Here is a 19,270-nt window from a genome sequence, read left to right as displayed (position 1 = left end):
TTCAGCGCCCCGCCGCCGTTATCGCCCCACCAGAGGGGTCGCTCCCGGCTCAGGTTGAATGAATGAACGACCGAACGAATGAACCCCTTCGGGCGCGGCCTGCCTCCTACCGGCCTCCGAGGACGAAGAAAAGGGGGCGTCGGGCCCGGCAGGCCGCAGACAGCCCCCCAGGCCGACCCGGCCGCAACGCGGCCGCCGCGCAGCCAAGGGCCGAGCCCGCTGCGCCATCGTGGAGACCCGGGATTCCCGGGGTGCAGCCCAAAGCCCCCACCCCGGGGCCCATACGTCGACGACGCCCTGGCCCGGGCCTCACCCCGAGCCCACCGCGCGCAGAGCCGCCCCCGCCGCCGCCTCAGGTTCCTCACCCGCCGCCGCCACCGCGCGAGGCGGGGACATGCAAATGAGCCAACGGTCTCCGCAGCGCCGCGCCGCGCAGGCGCAGGCCGCCGCCGAGCCTTGATGCACAGGCGCAGACAGCCGCCGCCAAACTCTCTTGCGCAGGCGCACTGCCCCGTCTTCAGGGCGGACACTCCTGAGGCAAAAAAATTTCTCTGCCTGGAGCGGCGGCAACGGGAACCGCCCGAAAAAGGAGACAAAGACGCCGCCGTCGCACACCTGTTGGCTCCCTCGGCTTTACCTGCACTCACGGTCACCCTTGGTCACCCCGGGAGCGGTTCACAGGGCTGAGGGAGGCCGAGGCGAGGCGGCGCCAAAGCGCCTGCGCACGTACGGCGGCCGAAAGGGATCAGAGGCGGCGCAGCCGGTGACAGCCGCGAACCTCACCGTTTCCCCACGTGGCCGCAAAGACCGGGTGAGGAGCGGTGGCCGCCGAGCCCCCTCGCGCGCGAGGCAGAAAGTGGACGCCGCGGGGTCGGACTAGTGATTGTGGCGCGCCCGTCTGGGACTTGGTTTTGGGTAATGAAAGACTGTTACGAATGCCGTCCAGGGACAAAATCGCCCACGTCCGTGCCCTTCGCTTTTTTTCATTTATTCATTCTTTCACCTCCTATGTATGTACTGACTGCGTGCTGCATGTCCGGCCCCATCCTAGGCATTGTGGGGGGAAGGTGTTTAACAAAACGGGCCCCAGCTCTCATTCAGGTTAAATATCATTGGGGAGGAGACTAGACAGTAAAAGCAAATAAATAGATGAATCATTTTGCTCCATGTTGAGACAGTATTAAAATACTAAAAGAGAGCGATGCGGTAGGAGAGCGGGGCTGCTTTAAACAAAGTGGTTATGAAGGATATCCCTTGGGTAGCTGGGAAGAATGAGAAAGAAGCGGGGAAGCACAGGTGAGAAGGTGTAGGTAGGGAAAGTGCTGGTAAGGGAACTGGGTTTTGTTCTGAGAGGGTTGGGAAGCCACTGCGGGATTTTGAATAGGTGAGTGAGGTGGTCTCTGTGCTTTCAAGTCTCCCTCTGGCTGCCTTGTAGAGCACAGAGGCACGGGGTATGGCAGGGAGGAAGCAGGTGAGGCCACCTGAACCAGGGTGGGTGTGGCAGGTGGAGGAAGATGAATCATTCAGGGTCCCCGGTTTGTCAAGGCCCCATTTTCTTGAGAAGCAGAACCATAGCTTAGAGAGGGAAGCAGGCTGTCAGTTGAGAGCCTTGATAACTCCCTTCCCCTCAGCATGCCTTGGATGCAGCATGGGGGTTGGTAATGCTGTTTCCTCTCCTGGCCTGGGCTGTTCCCCAGGTGGCTCCCAGATGACCATTCTCAGGCACCATCTTTCTCATGAGCTGTACTTTCATCCCTGTCCCTGCCCCCCACAGGCCTGTGCTGGACCCAGGGGACCCTGAAGGACTGTCCTAAGTGGTGGTTCCAGAGCCAGACACTGACTTCCAGCTCAGGGATCTCAGGGCTGAGCAGAGGGAGATTCTTGGGGCGGGGGGGGGGGGGGGGGTACCGAGAGTACACAGTCTCTGTCTGAGTATCTAGGGAAGGCTCCCATGAGGAGGCGGCCTGGAAGGGCTGGTGGAAGCTCCGCAGAGGACCTAGGTGGAGGGAAAGTGTTAATGAGACAGGATAGGATCATGGCCAGGCCTCTTGCTGCCTCTCTGAGCTTCAGATTCCTCATCCTTAAAGTAGGCACAATGACATTCCCGTTTAGGACTGTGCTTCTATGACCAAGTGGCCACTCATCAATGGCCCACTCGGGTCTGAAGCATGGCCAGAGTAGCAGAAGCAACGTCTGGTGGCAGAGCTGGAAGCAGAGTCCCTCCAGCAGCATCCAGCCCCTCAGAGCTGGCCAGGAGCACCCCACCACCACCAGCCTGGGCTCCCCAGTGAGAAATTCTTTATCTTGAAACAGAAAATCCTTATTCTTTTCCTCCACCTTTAATTTGGAAATCCTTAGCAATCCCTAAACAGGCTCCCTGTTCTTCTGGAGAATAAAGAGGGGGATATCTGCAAGGGAGTGAGGTGAGGTGTTTGATGCCCTTATGTCTGCCACCCCCCCAGTAAACTGGCTGAATTACCTCTTAAGCAACAAAGGAAAAGAACAACTAGGTGATGTTTATTGAGCTCTGTGCCAAATCCTGTTCTAAGTGCTTTGTAGAAATTGATGGGTTGAATTTTCACTGCAGCCCTCTAGGTAGATTCTGTGGTTGTCCCTGTGTCACACATGAGAATTGACCAACAGTGAGGTTAAGTGGAGGGCTGGGGATTTGAGCCCTCCTGGCTGGCCCTGGAGCCTGTCCTCCCCCCGACCCCCAGCCCAAGCGTCTGCACAAACACAGATGGAATAATCACATCCCGTGCTGCCTCCACAAAGAGCAGTGAGGGCATGAGTGGCTTGTTTCCCTCACAGCCCAAATTTACACATTCCCATGCCACGGTCCTAGTGCCCCCATGTGCCTTTGTCCCCCTAATGCACTTTCTGTGCTTTCTATGATGCATGATTCTGGAATGGACTCGGGACCAGAAGAAAACAAAACTGTTTTAAAAGACGATATTACAACAATCAAGAAAGTCCATCGTGTACTATATGGTAGAAAATAGCATTGTATCAGTGTTAAATTTCTTGTGTTAAATTTCAGTTTTGCGTGAATGTATAAGAGAGTGTCCTCTTCATGCTGACATCTGTAGCAGGAAGGAGTCCCATGACTAGAACACACTCTCAAATGATGTACGTGTCACACACTCGTAGGCACACACTCACTCACATAGAGAGGTTAACATGGCAAAATGTTAACAATTGGTGAAGCTAGGAGATCCTTCCGCTTATACAGTGCTCCTTGTACTATTCTTGCAACTTTACTATAAGTTTGAAAAGTGATGTATTTTTCATTTTTTAAATTTTTGGCCATACCGCGCGGCATGACCCCAGTGGTCTTCAGAAGCGTCTTTGCTTTCTGGTCTCACTGGATGCTTCTGGCTTCTCTGGCCCATTTCCTGCCCAGACCTGGAATCAACTCTTACTCCAAGAGCCCTGGCTTCTCTGGTGGGAAATGGTATTTAGAGACAACAGTTGGTGTTCAGGGTGCTGCTCATTGCTGCTGTGGTATCATTTCCTCCAGGCATTTTCGGTTCATATTAATAGAAAATTGGTTATTTGCTCAAGAGAAAATGCATCATGAGTTCATATCATATTTCCAGTTCAAATTTAGTTCTGAGTTTTTACTTCTTTGATTTTATGTTAGAATCTTTTTTCTTTTATGCTCATTCCTAATGATATAAACATTATTACTTATTTGCTACATCTATAATTGTTTCTGAATAATATTTCTAATGTGGTTTCCAATAATATGATTACTGAAAACTGTTGAAGATTTTCTTTTGCAGTTCTATCCTTAGGGTAGATCCCAGTAAGAATATACAGTCATATCACTGTGTTTTAAAGTTGCATGAAATGATCTGATCCACATAGAAATACTGTTAGGTTCATGGCTTTCATTTTGCTCTTGATTTTTAGGGATTGCTTTTATTTTTATTTTGGTTATTTTGGCGTATTTCTTTTCCTAATCACATAAAGCATTTAGTTGAGTTCCAAATTCAAACCTGTAAAACAAGGTACGTTAAGAGAGAATAATGCAGCTTCTATTCCTGCTCTCACCATCCTTTTCTCTACCTCCTCTTACAGGTAACTATTTCTATTAGCTTTTGATTTACTTTTCTTTTTATTTATTATCATTTAGTAATAATAATAAATATTAATAGTAACAGTAATAAACATTACTTATTGTTATTATTTAATTAAATAAGTATTTAATATCATTATTTTATTTTATATTTTATTAGTGCAATGGTATGCTATCATAACATATTATTTCATTAGATAAGTACATTTGAAGTACATAACTATATAATAGAGTAATATGTGAATAATATTGTTTATATTGTAATATTATAGTATATTATAATCATACAACATACAACATAATATTACTAAGATATTATTTTATATTTATTTTACTGTTACTACTGTTTACTATAAGGACATACATTATATTAACATTCCCCATTTTTTAGATAAAATATACTGAACTACCTGCCCTTGTCTGTACTTTTAGATATTCTGTGGATGTTGGGAGATCACCCTTTCCTGTGACTCGGGTTGTAAGAATTTTTCCAGGGCGGTTATAGGCTCTGGCCCCTTGGTAGATGCTCCCTAAATGGTAGCCAGGTTCTCATTTGCCCTCTGACCCTTGATGATGCTTACTTCTCACCTTCTCAGCTTGGGAGCAGCTACTGGGTGCCCTTGACCCCGCACAGAGGAGATGAAGATGGCCTCCAAGCGCATCACCCAGGAGACCTTTGATGCAGCCGTTCGGGAGAACATCGAGGAGTTTGAGATGGGGCCAGAGGAGGCAGTGAAAGAGGCCGTGGAGCAGTTTGAATCACAAGGTAGGGCGGTGTGGCTCGGTCTCAGCGCTGGTCTGGCTCTTTGCCCAAGAGTCGCCTCCAGTCCACGGCTCTTAATGTGAAAGGAGTGGTATCCTGCCATGACCACATCCCTCCTGGCATGACAGCCCTGGGCACTATCTTCTGTCTACACACTGCCCCAGGCACGCTGGCCACCCACTCCCACCTCGCTGGAGCCCACCCTCTGCTTGCCTGGACCTTACCCTGACATCTGCAGGGCTGGGTCCTTCAAGGTGGGTCTCATTTTAACTGTCGCTTCCTTGAAGAGACTTTTCTTGACCACCTCCCGAGAAACAGGGCCACCTGTCTCCCTGCCCCACCTGCACCCCAGCTTGAGTTCATGGAGGCAGAAGGGGTGTTGGTCACCAGCCTCTGGAAACAGGTGGCATGCTCCAGCCAGGCCTTGGAAGAGAGTGGTTAAGAGGGAGCTCTTTGCAATAATGTGGGCAGGGTTAGACCCTGCTAGCCACAGCAGGGACCTCCCCCTTCCCATGACAGGCCAAGGCAAGGGATGAGGGTCATCTGATAGAGGCAGAGGCAGGAAGCTGGGGATGAACACCCTACTCTCCCACTCCTCCTGCCCCTGATCTTGAGTCCGGCTTCCCATTGACCAAACCCAGTCAGACGCCAGAGGGCGAGGGAGACTGGGGATCCAGCGTTCGAGGTCAGAAGCTGGTGTCCCGGGCACAGAGTAGTGTATAGACACTGGACAGGGGCTGGTGGGGCCCCTAGACAGGTTCTTCACAGTGGGGGCTTCCTTCGGGGGTGCAGACGAGGCTGGGGATGCAGCCAGGGTGAAGAACAATGGGAGCCCCAAGGGAGAAGGCCATGGGTTCCCCTCCCTTCTCAGCCCACCAGGCAGAGTGTGTCCCTCACTGTGGCGCTGGTGTGTAGCCTCACTACTCCTTTGCTCCCATTGGCTGGACAGGGCAAACACAGGGCAAAGGTACAAAGACCCCCCCCCCCAACCCCACACCCCCGTGTGGGCGTGGCTGCTGGGCCCTGCCCAGGCAGGGAGGGAGTGGGGTGGGGAGCTGGGCAGATCCCTGAAGGCCTCCAGAGTAGGGTGGTCCCAGCTGAAGGGACGTGAGGTGTGACTCCAGCAGGCCCATGGGGATGATGGCTGTCACTTGTTTCCTGACTTCCCCATCCCCCGCAGGGGTTGATCTGAGCAACATTGTAAGGATGACGCCGAAAGTCTCTGCGGATGGACCCCAGGAGCCCACACATGACATCCTGCAGGTAGGAGAGGGCAGCCCACGTGGGCCTTACACGCATGGTCCTGCATCACCTCATAACTCTGTCAGGGGCACCCTTTCCCTGGTTCCCAGATGGCAGACACAGATTCAGAAGGTCAGAGCCTACTCAGCAAGCACAGGCAAGCCTGAGTGTGCAACCAGGGCTCCTTGAGTCCATGTCAAAGGGCCTCTCAGGGGCCACTGTGATCTGCCCACCCACCCACATGCCACATTCTGGGATTGGAGCTGCCAGAGTGGACAGGGAGTGGATAGCACTCCAGACGTAAGGGGCGGACAGCATTCATGTTTGTCTTGGTGTTGGGAGCCTTGGGGTTCAGGGCCCCCTGGAGGAGCCTCTCTCCGGCCTCCCAACCACTGAATTTGCTCAGAAAATTGGACAAGAATCCCAGGAAAAGAAAATGCAATCACAGTAAGGCTGTCATTTACTGAGCACCGACTCTTTACTGGCACATTACAACCCATCCCCTTAGCACTCAAACTGGCCTGCAAGGTAGGTGGTGTCATCTCTGGCTTTCTGATGGGGAAACGGAGGCCCGGAACCTGCCCTTGCTCTCCAGTGACCCAAACAAGGAAAGTACAGCTCACAGAGGTTAAGTCCTTTATTTAAGGTCATCCATCAAACTGGATGGATGTAAACTGTTGGTAAAACAGCAGAAGGTTCTAGTTTTTATTGAGAACCGGCTGTGGACTCAGTTCTGTGCCAGGTGCTTTCCTTATGCCATTTCAGTTATTCGCCCAAAGACACCTGTGAGGGTAGGGTTATCATCCCCATTTAAAGGATGGGAAAATTGAGATCCAAAGAGAAGAAATGATCCCACAAGCCACACAGCATGGACCCCCCCCCCCAAAAAAAAAGGGAGGAGGAGGGGGAGACAGCCGTGGATGTGAACCTAAGGGAAATCATACAGTATCTGTCCTTTTGGAACTGGCTTATTTCACTTAGCATGATGTCCTCAAGGTTCATCCATGTTGTAGTATTTGTGGCTGAATAATATTCCTTTGTATGGTTGAATAATATTCCATTGTATGGCTGTACCACATTTTGTTTATCCATTTGTCCGTTGATGGACACTTGTGTTGTTTCTGCCTTTTGACTGCTATAAATAATGCTGCTGTGAATATGGGTGTACAGATATCTCTTTGAGACCCTGCTTTCAATTCTTTTAGGTATATACCCAGAAGTGGAATTGCTGGATCTCTTGGTTTAATTTTTTGAGGAACCACCATACTGCTTTCCACAGCAGCTGCACCATTTTATATTCCCACCAATAGTGCACAGGGTTCCAGTTTCTCCACACCCTCACCAACACTTGTTATTTTCTGTTTGTTTTTCTTTTCATAGTAGCCACCTGAATGGGCGTGATGGTGTCTCATTGTGGTTTTGATTTGATGTTGAACATCTTTTCGTGTGCTTAGTGGCCATTTGTGTATCTTCTCTGAAGAAATGTCTATTCAAGTCACACACACAAATAGGTTTTAACCTATTTCTTTCACCTTTTAAAAAATTTTCTTTTTTATTGAAGTAGAGTTGATTTACAGTGTTGGGCCAATTAACCTATTTCTTAATATTCTGTTTCATCATAACATATGTTTAGTTAAGTCCACAAATGAGAGCTCAGCGAGGGTTGGCTGACAGGCATTCTTGACTTTCATGGCAGTCAAGGCCAAATCAAAGCACTTTGGGCTGATGGTATCTGTAGACCCACCCTCTCCAGGGCTGGATGCAAATAATGTCATAAGCTCCAGGGTCATGGGTTCATCTTGGGCTCAAGCTGAGACAGGTCCTCAGGTCAGGGCATTGAGTGGCCACTAGACTTGTGTGCCCTATTCAAATTGTCTTCTCTCATTATAAGCTTTTTCTCCAAGGGCTTAGAGTTGAACATGGGTAAACCAACCGTGTGTACAGCATGGTTTCATTTGGCAGGTGCTCAGTAAATATTTGTGGAGTGAATGAGAGAGATGAACAGGTGGTATATGATATGGGCAGGACTGGTAAAGGTGGCTTTCACCTTCCTTAGAGAGCTAGCCATTGGTGGGTATGTCAGTTAGTTATGACTGCATAACGAACAACCCAAGGGGAATTCCCTGGCAGTCCAGTGGTTAGGACTCCGTGCTTTCACTTCTATGGGCCCGGGTTCGATCCCTGGTCGGGGAACTAGGATTCTGCAAGCCACATGGCACGGCCAAAAAACAACAACAACAAACAACCCAAAACAATAGCCATTTTATTGTTTTTGATGATTTTGCTGGGTTGACTGATCTCAGCTGGATGGTTCTTCTGCTGGTCTCACTTGGGGGCCTCTCATGCAATGGCAGCTAGAGCTAGAATGTTTAATGTCTGTACTCGTGTGTGTGGCTCCTTGTCAGGGACACTGAGATGGCAGGGCCTCTCTCTTCCTCTCTCCCTCTCCCTCCCTCCCTCCCTCCATGGCCTCTCAAGCTCAGTGGGGACTTCCCTGGTGGTCCAGGGGCTAAGACTCCATGCTCCCAATGCGGGGGGGCCCAGGTTCAATCCCTGGTCAGGGAACTAGATCTCACATGCCACAACTAAGAGTTCGCATGCCGCAACTAAAGATCCCACATGCTGCAACTATAAGATCCTGCATGCCGCAACTAAGACCCAGCACAGCCAAATAAATATTAAAAAAATAAATAAATAAAAGCACAGGTGTGGAAGCTGTCACAGCTGGAACTAGCCCCACAGAACTTCCACCAAGGCCCAGATCCCACACGAGGGAATCCCACAGGGGTGCAGCACTGTCGCTGTGACTGTCTTTGGACTGACCTGACACTGAGGTTTCTCCCATGTCCCTTAGGCCCTGGATGACCTGCAGGAGTCCATGGCCCGCTCTCACCCCCAGGAGGTGTCAGCACACCTCGCCCGCTTTTGCGAGCACTGCAAGCAGCAAAAGGCCTGCCGCTTCTTGGCAGCCGAGAAGGGGGCCTACCCCATCCTCCTCGCCACCTGGAAGTTGGCCGCAGCAGGTGACCAGGGTCTCCTGCTCCAGGCCCTCAATGCCCTGTCAGCCCTGACTGATGGCCAGCCCGACCTCTTGGACACGCAGGGCCTGCAGCTCCTGGTGGCCACACTGGCCCAGAATGCTGACTCGGCCAACGTGACCTGCTCGGGGATCCGCTGTGTGCGCCACGCCTGCCTGAAGCACGAGCAGAACCGGCAGAGCCTGGTGAAGGCCGGCGTGCTACCGCTGCTGACCGGCGCCATTGCCCGGCACAGCTGCTGTGCCGACGTGGTCAGGGAGGCCTGCTGGGCCCTACGCATCATGACCTTTGACGATGACATTCGTGTGCCCTTCGGCCGTGCCCATGACCATGCCAAGATGATCGTGCAGGAGAATGGAGGCTTGAAGGTGCTCATTGAGGCCGCCAAAGGTAGGAGCAGGAGTGGTAAGAGTGAGAGTCAGGGTTTAGGACTGCTTCAGGTCTGGCTGGCTCTGGGCACCACTTGTATTTGTCAGCTTGGTCCCATCTGCATGGCAGCCCTAGCATAACAGTGTCTTTACTCCTAGTTGCTCCAGGAGAGTTCCAAGCCAGCGCTCATTGGCCCAGACCACATCCCATGCTCATCTCTAGAACCATTTGGGGAGGGGGCTTGGCTCCGTCCAGCAACACAGACTGAGAGTGGAAAAGAGGGCTCCTCAAAGGGAAAAATAAGGGTGCTGTTTCCCGAAGATGGGGGAGTGTTGCTGGCACTCACTGTGGCCGCTCCCAGGCAGAGGTTTACACTTTGGTTCATACTTGGCCACCGATTCTTGTGCATGTCCATGTGCCTGACTCTGGGGTGACCCTGATGAGGCAGCCAAGGGAGGTCACAACACTGACATTTGGGCACCAAAGCCCCTGACCTCTGTCCACTGCACCCACTGGAAAAGGCCTGACTGGGGTCTGGTGCACAGAAGGTGCTAGAAGAATGAGTTCCCCTTTCCAGCCTGCCCTGTGGCTCTGGCTCTCTCGCCAGGCCTGTGTGTGCGACTCTGGCCCTGTCTGTGGGGGAGTAGGGCCTGCCTCAATCTCCCCTCCACATCTCCAGAGAGGGTGAAAACCAGCTGCAAGGTTGGGCTGCTTTTCCGAGGGGTGCTTTGCATCTTCCTTGTTTATTTACAGGAGCTCCTATCAGTGAGAGTGCTACCACAGAGACAGAACCAGTAGGGTGTGTGTATGTGTGTGTGTGTGTGTGTGTGTGTGTATTTTTGTATATATATGTATACATATATACGTGTATATATATAGAGAGAGAGAGAGATTTATTGCAAGGTATTGGTTCATGTGGTGTGGTCATGGGGCTTTTGAATCTGAAATCTGTGAAGCGGGCCAGAGGCTTGGGCAGGAACCAACACTGTACTCTGCTGGCAAGCTTCTTCCTCTTCAGGGAGACCTCAGTTTCCCTCTTAAGGTCTTTGGCTGATTAGATGAGGCCCACCCAGACCGTCGAGGGTCATTTCCATTACTTGAAGTCAGCTGGTCGTGGATGTACCACATCTAGAGAATGCCTCCACGGCACACCCGGATTAGTATTCATGGAGTCACTGGGGACTGTGGCCTGGCCAGGGGGTCCTATAAACGACCATCACTGAGCTCTGTGTCATTATGGCTCTCCGTGCCCCCCTGCTAACTCCCTAACTCTCCTCCCGCCGTCATTCTCAGTCATGCCTCTCCTCCCTGGTGCCTCTGAGCTTTGTCTTCAGCATCTGTGTTTAATTTTGCTCAGGTCAACTCTATCCATATGTCCCTCTGCAGCTTCTAGGTGTCCTGTTGCAGTTAGAAAGGTCGTTCCCTACCCAAGATCATAAAAATAGTCTCCGATGTCTTATTATAGCACTATTATGGTTTTCTTTTTTTAGCGGAGATCATCAGTTGGTCTGGAATTTATCTGGGGCACAGTGGAGGGGAAGGTACAGTCCTGTGTCTTCCCCCGAAGCCAGCAGGGGGCACTGCAGGCCCAGGCAGCACCCCGCCCCCACCCCCGCACCTTGTGGTCCCTGAGGCCCTCCTGGTACAGGCGGCCACCCGGCCAGGCAGAGGGGCCAGGCTTCGCTGGTGGAGCGGGATTCGGGATTCCTCCCAGGACTACTGGCTCGGAGCCTGGGCTGGTTTTCTCTCTCCTCACCCCAGCGGTTCCTCCTCCGTCTGCAGCGTTCCCCGACAACCCCAGCATCCTGAGTGATCTCTGCAGCACCCTGTCCCGCCTGGCTGTCCGCAACGAGTTCTGCCAGGAGGTCGTCGACCTCGGGGGCCTCAGCGTCCTGGTGGCCCTGCTGGGCGACTGCAGTGACCACCAGGTGGGCGTCCAGAGCTGTCTTAGGGTGTGAAGTCCCCTCGCCTGAGTTTCACTCTGTCATTTCTCTTGACACCTGGGGAAGGCTCCAGGCCTCCCAGTGAACTTTGCCCCTCTAGGCCCTGATCAGCCAGCCAGGCTTGAGTCAGAACACACTGGCCCTGTCTGCTGAGCCCAGATCCAAAGATCAGTTTTCACTTCTCATGACCCATGAGAAGGACCTCAAATTTAGGGGGAAAACAAACCCACCCACTCTCTCTCACTGTCCTTTAGTGGTGGGGGGGCTGGTCCAGACCCCAGCTCAGGTGTGTGATGCTTCAGTGAGGCCACTCTGCTCGCTGGCCTGAGCCAGCCACATGCCTCTCTGTGTGTGTTTTGGCGGGGGTGGGGGTGGGGGGGTTGAAGTCATCCAGACGCCTCGCCTGGATGCAGGTGGCCTGAACCACAGGATCCACTTCCCTGAGCCTCCCCTGCCTTCTCTATACAGCAAGTGATGAATAACCCTGCTCTTCCATGCCAGCTGCATGCCCCGGGGTGGCCCCACCTGTGTTCAGACAGCAGACATTGAAACAGCCCCAGACCCTCCCTCGAGACACAGCCAAGCAGTTAATGCCTGGGTGCCTCTCAGGAGAGGGGTGTGGCTGGGTGTGACCCGTGCATTGCCCTCTCTTCAGGACCTTGTGAAGCAAGTGCTGAGCGCCCTGAGGGCTATCGCAGGCAACGATGATGTGAAGGATGCCATTGTCCGCGCCGGCGGGACAGAGTCCATTGTGTTCGCCATGACCCGGCACCTGGCCAGTCCCCAGGTACCCACCCCAGGGCAGGGGGGACACACGAGGTGGGGCTGCATGGCTGGACTCCCAGATCAGTATCTGTATCTACATAACGGTCTTTCCCATCTCCCGAAGCAGGGCCAGGCCTAGGGTGAGGTCAGCAAGCAAGAGGCTGGGGGCAGGGTGAGTGAGGGCCGGGGTGGGGCGAGCAAGGGGCCTGGGGTGAGACCATCACCCCTAAGAGCTGGTTTGATGCACCTGGTGTCGTTTCTGTTACTTCTGGTCCAGTACACACGTGGACTGACAGCGGTCTGTCCAGGTGAGGTTGCAGGGCACTCACCTGGGGAGCTGGTGACAGTGGGGGTCTGTCTGCCTCCTCTCAGCCATCCCCGTGACCCACCCCGCAGGTGTGTGAGCAGAGCTGCGCGGCCCTGTGTGTCCTGGCACTGCGCAAGCCAGAGAACAGCCGGATCATCGTGGAGGGCGGCGGGGCCCTGGCTGCGCTGCAGGCCATGAAGGCACACCCGCAGGAGGCTGGCGTGCAGGTAGGCATGGGGTACAGGAGGAGGGGACGGGAGCCTGGCGTGCACGTCGCCGGGGGCGGGAGGGGGGAGGGTGCAGGTCCTCTTTGTCCCTGTCCCATCCCCATCATGACCCAAGGCTCCAGGGTCTCCTTCCTTCTCAGCCCCTGATGTCCTGCATCTACTTCCCATCCTCCAGAAATGTGCTGAATTCTGCCCGCTGCTGTCTTCTTTGCTCTTCTTGCATTTGCTCTTTTCCTTTCCTAACAGTCTCTTTAGAGGGATCTGAGGAGGAGGAGGAGCTGTGGGGACCAGCAGCTGGGGATCTGCTGGGGTTTGGGAAAGGTTCCCTGCCCCACCTTAGGCTGCTGCTTTGTGTTTTGCATGTGGGGCCACTGTCCACGCCTTGCTGGGGAGTCAGCAGAGATGAAGTGTAGACAGGGCGATGCGCAGCCCTGCCAGAAACCCACATTCCTCCCTGCAGCAGTCCCCAGGGCGCTCCCTGCCTCCCACCTTTCATACCCTCCCAGCACAGGGGCCTCCTTGTTGGTCCTGAGACACACCAGGCTTGGTCCCACTGGGGACCTTTGCTCCCTCCTCCAGGATGCTGTGCCCTTGGCTGGCCCATCACCTTGCCCACTCCTGACCACCCCGGCCGGGCGGGCCCTCACACCTCACCTGCTTCTCACCTGCTCTCCCACTGGTGGTGGATGCCATGTTGGGGTGCTTCTCAGCACCCACCCCCGGCAGAGACACGGAGCACAAATGCCGACTGAATGAATAACAGTATAATTGACAGATGGACCCTGTACACAACCCCACTTTTCCCACTGTTTCCCTGCCCTCCTCCCCTGCTGCCCGGCCAGCATCAGGGGATGTTGCTCTGAGACTTTGGGTCTCGCACCTGAGGGACCAGCCCCACCTGCCAAGCACTTAGCTACCCTGAGCTTTAGTCTCCTCATCTGGGAGCTGGGGTGATTAGCCCTGCCTCCAGGGCTGCCAAGAGGATGAAGTGGAGGCATGAGTCTAGCCTGATGAGTCATAGCGTAGGCACCTGCTGAATGTTGGCTGCAGCCATGTTGTCTTATGATGAGGACTCCGAGGTCAGAGTGGACCCCACCCCCGGCTCCCACCTGCTGGCTCACAGCCACTCGCCTTCTGCTCTCCCTTCTAGAAACAGGCCTGCATGCTGATCCGAAACCTGGTGGCCCGAAGCCAGACCTTCTCACAGCCCATCCTGGACCTGGGGGCTGAGGCACTCATCTCGCGGGCCCGTGCCACCCATCACGACTGTGAGGACGTGGCCAAGGCCGCCCTGAGGGACCTGGGCTGCCACGTCGAGCTCCAAGAGCTGTGGACTGGCCAGAAGGGTAACCTGGCACCGTGAGCCCAGGCTCAGTGTGAGCTGTGACTGGGTGAGTCATGTGACTCAGGAACAGCCGGGGAGAGGGTGGGGGCAGGAATCATGTCCTGCTACTCTGCCTCCAGATTCCTCCCCCATTAACAGGAAGTGCTTTCTGATGGGTACCAAGCATTGGCCAGGGGGTGGGAAGGGAGCATTAGTGAGGTACCTACACAGCAGAAAGCAGCCCCTGGGTCCCGGCCTCCCCGCATGCTGTTCTGCTCACCGGCTGACAGCCTCGGCTTCATCCGTCCTATGCCACCCAACCCCACTGCCCTTTCCTAGTAGAAGCGCCCCCTCAGCATTGCTTAGGGCCAAAGGTCTGTCTGAAACCTGGAAACCATACTGGCCAATCTCAAAGCAGGGCAGGGATCCCACTTCTGTTCCTACAAGTCTGTTCTCATCCCTGCTACTGCTTCTCTCACCTGTAAAATGGATCACAGATGCCTTGCTGTGCTGAACAGAGGGCAGGGACCAAGGCTCGTTTGTCTCCAGGTGTCCCAGGCCAGCCAGTGATGCCTGGTAATAAAGGACTGTTGGTTGATCAATGGAAGGGTCTCTTCTGTAGCACCACGTGGCATGGGAGCCACAGCCAGTGGCCTCAAAGAACAGGGGAGAGGGGTGCATGTTTGGGGAGGTCATGGGTTCACTGAGGAAAGTGAAGGGGTATTGAGAGCAGCCTGCCATGTATGATTCACTGTCACCCTCAGAGGGGTGGGCTGCTGGGGTCATTGTCAGACTTGGGATCCAAGGGTGCCAAGGTTGCTGTTCCTCAATGTGCATTGACTTTCGGGGGCTGGAGCGCTCAGTGTCTAGCCCCCACCCAGCTCTGTGGCCTTGAGCTGGTGACCTAACCTCTCTGAGCCTTGATTTGCTCCTCCGTAAAGCAGGGAGAGGGGAGGGGATAGAGCCCCCTCCGAAGGGTGTTGGAGCAGAGCTGGGCACATGGGAGACACCTGACCGTCTAGCTTTAGCACCCGAGTCATCCCAGGAGACCGTCCTGCACTCTCCCACCTGGCCACGTTGAGGTCCTCACTCACTGGCTGGCTTCGGCAGCCTGGCTTCCCTCTCTGAGCCTCAGTTTCCCCATCTGTAAAGTGGGCATCACTGTTGCTGCCCCCAGTGCCCATCCTCCCCAAGTGTCTTGGAGGAGTCGCCAGGCAGCGGTGCCTGGCAGACCCCAGCTCTCCTTCTCTGCATTCACCCTTGGGGTCATGTGGTCACCTGGCAGCTCGTGCATCCCGCGTGGCCCAGTCAGGGTCAGGGCAGCCTCAGGCCCCCTGGTGGGCTCCAGGCGCCATGCCTGACACCTCCAGCTCACACATTAGGAGCACTTCTCACCTCTCAGAGTCCCCACCCCACTACAGGTCATTCACCTCCTCTAGGCTGAAGAATGTCTTGAGTTCAGACCTTGACATCAGCTCAGGCCCTTGCCCAGAAGGCTTCTGGTTTCTATGGAAGTTGGCCCATGCAAATAGCTATGGGGGGAGCATCACCCTGGTCCCACCTTCCTGTGGTGTCCAAAGCTCCTCCACCCCTGGATGGGTGGGGCCCTGCCAGCTCAGTGGGGCTGATGAGAACCTCTGACCCAGTCACCCGGCCCTGACCTCCCTCACTGGGGACTCAGCCACACCTGCTCCAGGTTGCCCCGACTTGACTTCTAGGTTGGCCACCCATGTGACCTTGGAGCAGTCCTTGGGCCCCGTGAGCATCATGTTTCTTCATCTGTCTCTTGGGGGGGGAGGTGGGAGCTACTAGTCCATTTCTGGGGAAGTCTGAGGTGCCAGCCGTGTAATTCCTGCCTCAGCTCTGCTCTCAACCTGCCTGTGGCTCCCCATTGCCCTCCCCATAAAACCAAACTGTCCTCCAGGCCCTACCCGCCTCCCACCCACATCTTCCCCATGCTCCCCTTTAATCACAGTTCCAGTCACTCCAGCCTGCCCGCCTCAGGGCCTTTGCACATGTTGTACGCTGCATGGAGCATCCTTCCCCAGCCCTACCTGTGGCCAGCTCCTTCCTGGCACCAGGTTCCAGATCACACATTGCCTTCTCAGAGATTCCCTATTGTTCCCCTGCCCTGGCACCACCACCCGCGCCCCCCACCCCCCGCCAATCACCACTTGTGCTGTGTCCTTGATCTCTGACCCCATCTAAGGTCACCTCACTTGTGGGCTTTTCTCCTTTGTCTGCCCCTCCCCCCCGTCCATGAGCTCCATATGGGCAGGCTCCTGGGTCCCCGCTCTGCTCCAGTTTCCCATAAATGTTTTTGAATGTACACCTGAGTAAATTAATAGGTACGCAGGGTGGTTGGAGGGAAGGCCTCTGCCCCTGCAGCCCCAGTCCCCTCCCCTGCGCTTCCAACCAGCCTTCCTACAGCTGCAGGCTTCTTCCAGGAGGGGTGGCTCCTGCTTATCAGTCCTCCCCACCTTGCCTGAGGGTGTCTCCAGCGGGTGTGGGTCAGGGCCTGTTTGGACATCCCCAGGCTGGGTGAGGCCCCGCCTCCAGCTGAAGACCCCACATTTCACTGAGGTCCGCCAGGCCTGTGTTCCAGTCCCTCCTCTGCCACTTCAGGTGAGCCTCTGCCTCCTCACCTGGAAATGAGCTAAGTGTGTCACTGCACAGGGCCACAGCAAGGCCTGGTTCAGGGGATGCCTGGCACAGAGCACTGTTTTAAGGAGTGCTTGCCATACTGCCCTTGTTTTTGACACGGAAACATGGGCTAAGGGGGAAACCGCTACAAGAAAGGGGTCAGCACATTCAGTTCTGCCTCTACTGTTGTGTGCTTTTCGAGGAGGGGCCTGACCTCTCTGAGCCTCTGGGAGGCTGAGTGAGGCTGCCTTTGAATCAGTTAGTCTTGACTGTTAAGGATGTGTCCCTCCAGCCAGGGAAGGGCCCAGCGTCCTGGGAAAGGAACACTGTTGCTTTTTCACTGTGAACACATTTGAGAGGCAGGGCCTGTGAACCCCATTTTCCAGATGAGAAACAGACTCGTTGGCATTCAAGGGGCCGAGATGGGATGAGAACCTGGCTCGGCCTGCCTCCGTGCCCCTCCTCTGTTGCCAGCGTTGCTAACATGACCTTGGGCAAATGGCTCTCTAGCCTCGGTTGATTAAGCCCTGTCACTGTGCCCAGGCCTGGCTCACGGCCATCGTGTCAGATGATTCCTGGGATTCCTGAGAAGTAGCGGGAACTGGCGGCGCAGAGAGTCAGTGTCCTGCCCAGGGGAAGCCAGGCAGACAGGGAAAAGCTGGGATCCCCTGGGCACCCTCACCAGGTACAGCCGAGGTGCCCATGGTGGGGGGTGTCAGTTGCTGATGCCAAGAGACACTGCCTGCCATTGTTGGGAGGTGGCAGGGAAGTTAGCCAGCACCAGCTTGCTGATGAGTGAACGGAAGCCAGAGCCCAGCCAGCACCACTGGCACCATCAGGAGAGGCAGCCCAGTGCTGGGCCACTGCCTGACACTTGCCTCAGTTGGCACTGTCCCTGGGGGTACTGTGAGACCTTCCAGGAGCTTACTGCCTCCCTCACAGGACCTGGCAGGTGGGTGCTGCAGGTGGGGGCTCCTTCAGTATAAATATCTCCCTCTTTGGGTGGCAAACCACTCCCATAGTTGGTCTGTGTCTACATTCCATCAAGTGCTATTTACAGAGAGGGAAACAGAGGCCCCGAAAAGAACAGTTTATCCAACCAACACTCAGCAAGCACTTGCTGTAGACCAACACGTTTGTGGTTTGCTTCCATTCATTTCGCTAATGCTCCCATCGACCCTGGGAGCTACTTGGAGAAACTGAGGCAGGGAGTTTGAGTCACTTGCTGAAGGTCCTGTTGCCAGCAAGGCAGGAAGAGCAGGGATTCAAACCCAGTCCCAGGCCCTTCCAGCAAGAAACAGCGGTTGCACGAAGCTCAGTTTTCCCATCTGCAAAGTGGGCACCATCACCCCTATCTGGAAGTCAGGTCATGAGATGGTGTTTGAGAAGTGCCTGGCTCAGCAAAGACCTGACACCCAGTAGGTGTTCAGCACTCAGCTCCTCTTCTCCAGAAGGCAGAATTCGGAGACTAGGGCCTGGAAGTTGCAGGGAAGCCAACCAAGTTGGGAGATATTTGAGAGGAGGCTCAGGTGGGAATATCCTGGGAATATCAGGAGGCAGATGGTAGCCCCAGGCTAGTTACTCCCACTTGTGAGCCCCCCATTGTTTCCTCACAGGGGCCCTTTGAGAAGTTATAGATTATGCACTTAGCAGGGGGCTTGCACAGCCCTGAAATGTGAGCCATTATTAGGATCTAGCTCAGCCTTGCTCCCTCTCAGGATTCCCTGGTTCTGAACTTGATCTCCACCAACCCCAGCCCACACCTAGAGGAAATAAGAGCCAGTATCTGGGAACATATGTAATCCTCTCTGCCCTAGCACTTGGTGAGTCAGAGAACAGGGTGGGCTTGGGGGAGGTGCCAATGACACAGCCTAGCACTGGACAGCACCTGCCTCCCTATCTGCAAAGAATCCCATGACCCCGCACCTCACAGAAAAGCTGGGGCTCACAGGCCAGATGTGACCTGCAGTGGGTCAAAGGCTTTCACCAGAAGGTCAAGGTGAGGGCTGGAATATAAATTCTCCCAGGGGAGAAGCCCCAGAGAGGAAAGATGAAGGTGTAGGAATCATTGTCCCATGAGGAAACTGAGGCTCACAAGTGCCTTGCTCAAGGTTATGCAGTCAGTGGCTGGACAAGTATTCAAACCCTAGTCACTCAGGGCCCCAGTGGCTGTGCTCTGACACTGCCTTACCCCTTTTCCAAAAAGCAGGCTACTTTGGGCCTGCTGACCTGCAGTGCGACCAGGGGCAAGGAACTTGACCTATCTGTGCTCTGATTTCTGTAAAATGGGGCCAGTGGTCTCTTTGACCTCATGGGCTTGTGGTTAGGATTCGGTTAATTCACCAAAGGTTTAGCAGGAAGGTGGCCCCGATAGGGAGGTCATTTGATCCTGTGGAGGAGAAAGCTTGAACTCGGAGAAGTCAAACATTTCCAGAAAATCACAAAGTGCGTGAGTAGGATTCCACCTATTTCCACGTGTTCGCACTACCCGGAGCTGCAGCTGAGTGACCTCCAGCGAGTCTCTGCCCTCTCCGTATCATTTGCAGGGGAACAGCGGGTAGTGAGGAG

The 19,270-nt window shown here is 54.3% G+C and overlaps 2 protein-coding genes across 11 annotated transcripts in view; one reads left to right on the top strand and one right to left on the bottom strand.

The window, feature by feature from the left end:
• The window catches only part of SUGP2 (SURP and G-patch domain containing 2), a 29,993-nt gene extending 29,119 nt beyond the window's left edge, over positions 1-874 (bottom strand). For 5 of the 8 annotated variants that reach the window (XR_009502517.1, XR_009502518.1, XM_059918046.1 and 2 more), the window contains exon 1: positions 366-874. Coding sequence is in view for 3 of the 8 variants with exons in the window: in XM_059918046.1 (XP_059774029.1) it covers positions 366-396 (31 nt within the window). In the remaining 5 variants the exon portion in view is untranslated. Of the gene's footprint in view, positions 1-313 lie in introns of all 8 variants that reach the window. The other 3 variants (XM_059918049.1, XM_059918048.1, XM_059918050.1) reach the window with 3 other exon arrangements.
• Positions 456-14,661, top strand: ARMC6 (armadillo repeat containing 6). Of its 3 annotated transcripts, none has more exons than XM_059918051.1 (8): positions 456-811; positions 4,678-4,847; positions 6,025-6,107; positions 8,941-9,514; positions 11,276-11,421; positions 12,092-12,223; positions 12,598-12,735; positions 13,886-14,661. In XM_059918051.1, exons 2-8 carry the CDS (start codon positions 4,721-4,723, stop codon positions 14,096-14,098), a joined length of 1,413 nt encoding a protein of 470 aa, XP_059774034.1. In that variant the 5' UTR covers positions 456-811; positions 4,678-4,720; the 3' UTR covers positions 14,099-14,661. The 3 variants fall into 3 exon arrangements, with proteins under 3 accessions (XP_059774034.1, XP_059774035.1, XP_059774037.1); XM_059918052.1 differs by having other exon boundaries at positions 456-915; XM_059918054.1 differs by lacking the exon at positions 456-811 and adding an exon at positions 928-1,010.
• Positions 14,662-19,270: the final 4,609 nt, after the last annotated feature.

This window comes from Balaenoptera ricei, chromosome 3 (genome assembly GCF_028023285.1).
Source record: "Balaenoptera ricei isolate mBalRic1 chromosome 3, mBalRic1.hap2, whole genome shotgun sequence".
In the NCBI taxonomy this organism is placed as follows: Eukaryota; Metazoa; Chordata; class Mammalia; order Artiodactyla; family Balaenopteridae; genus Balaenoptera; species Balaenoptera ricei.
Note: the sequence above shows the minus strand (reverse complement) of the source record. Positions and strands in the feature narration are given on the sequence as shown.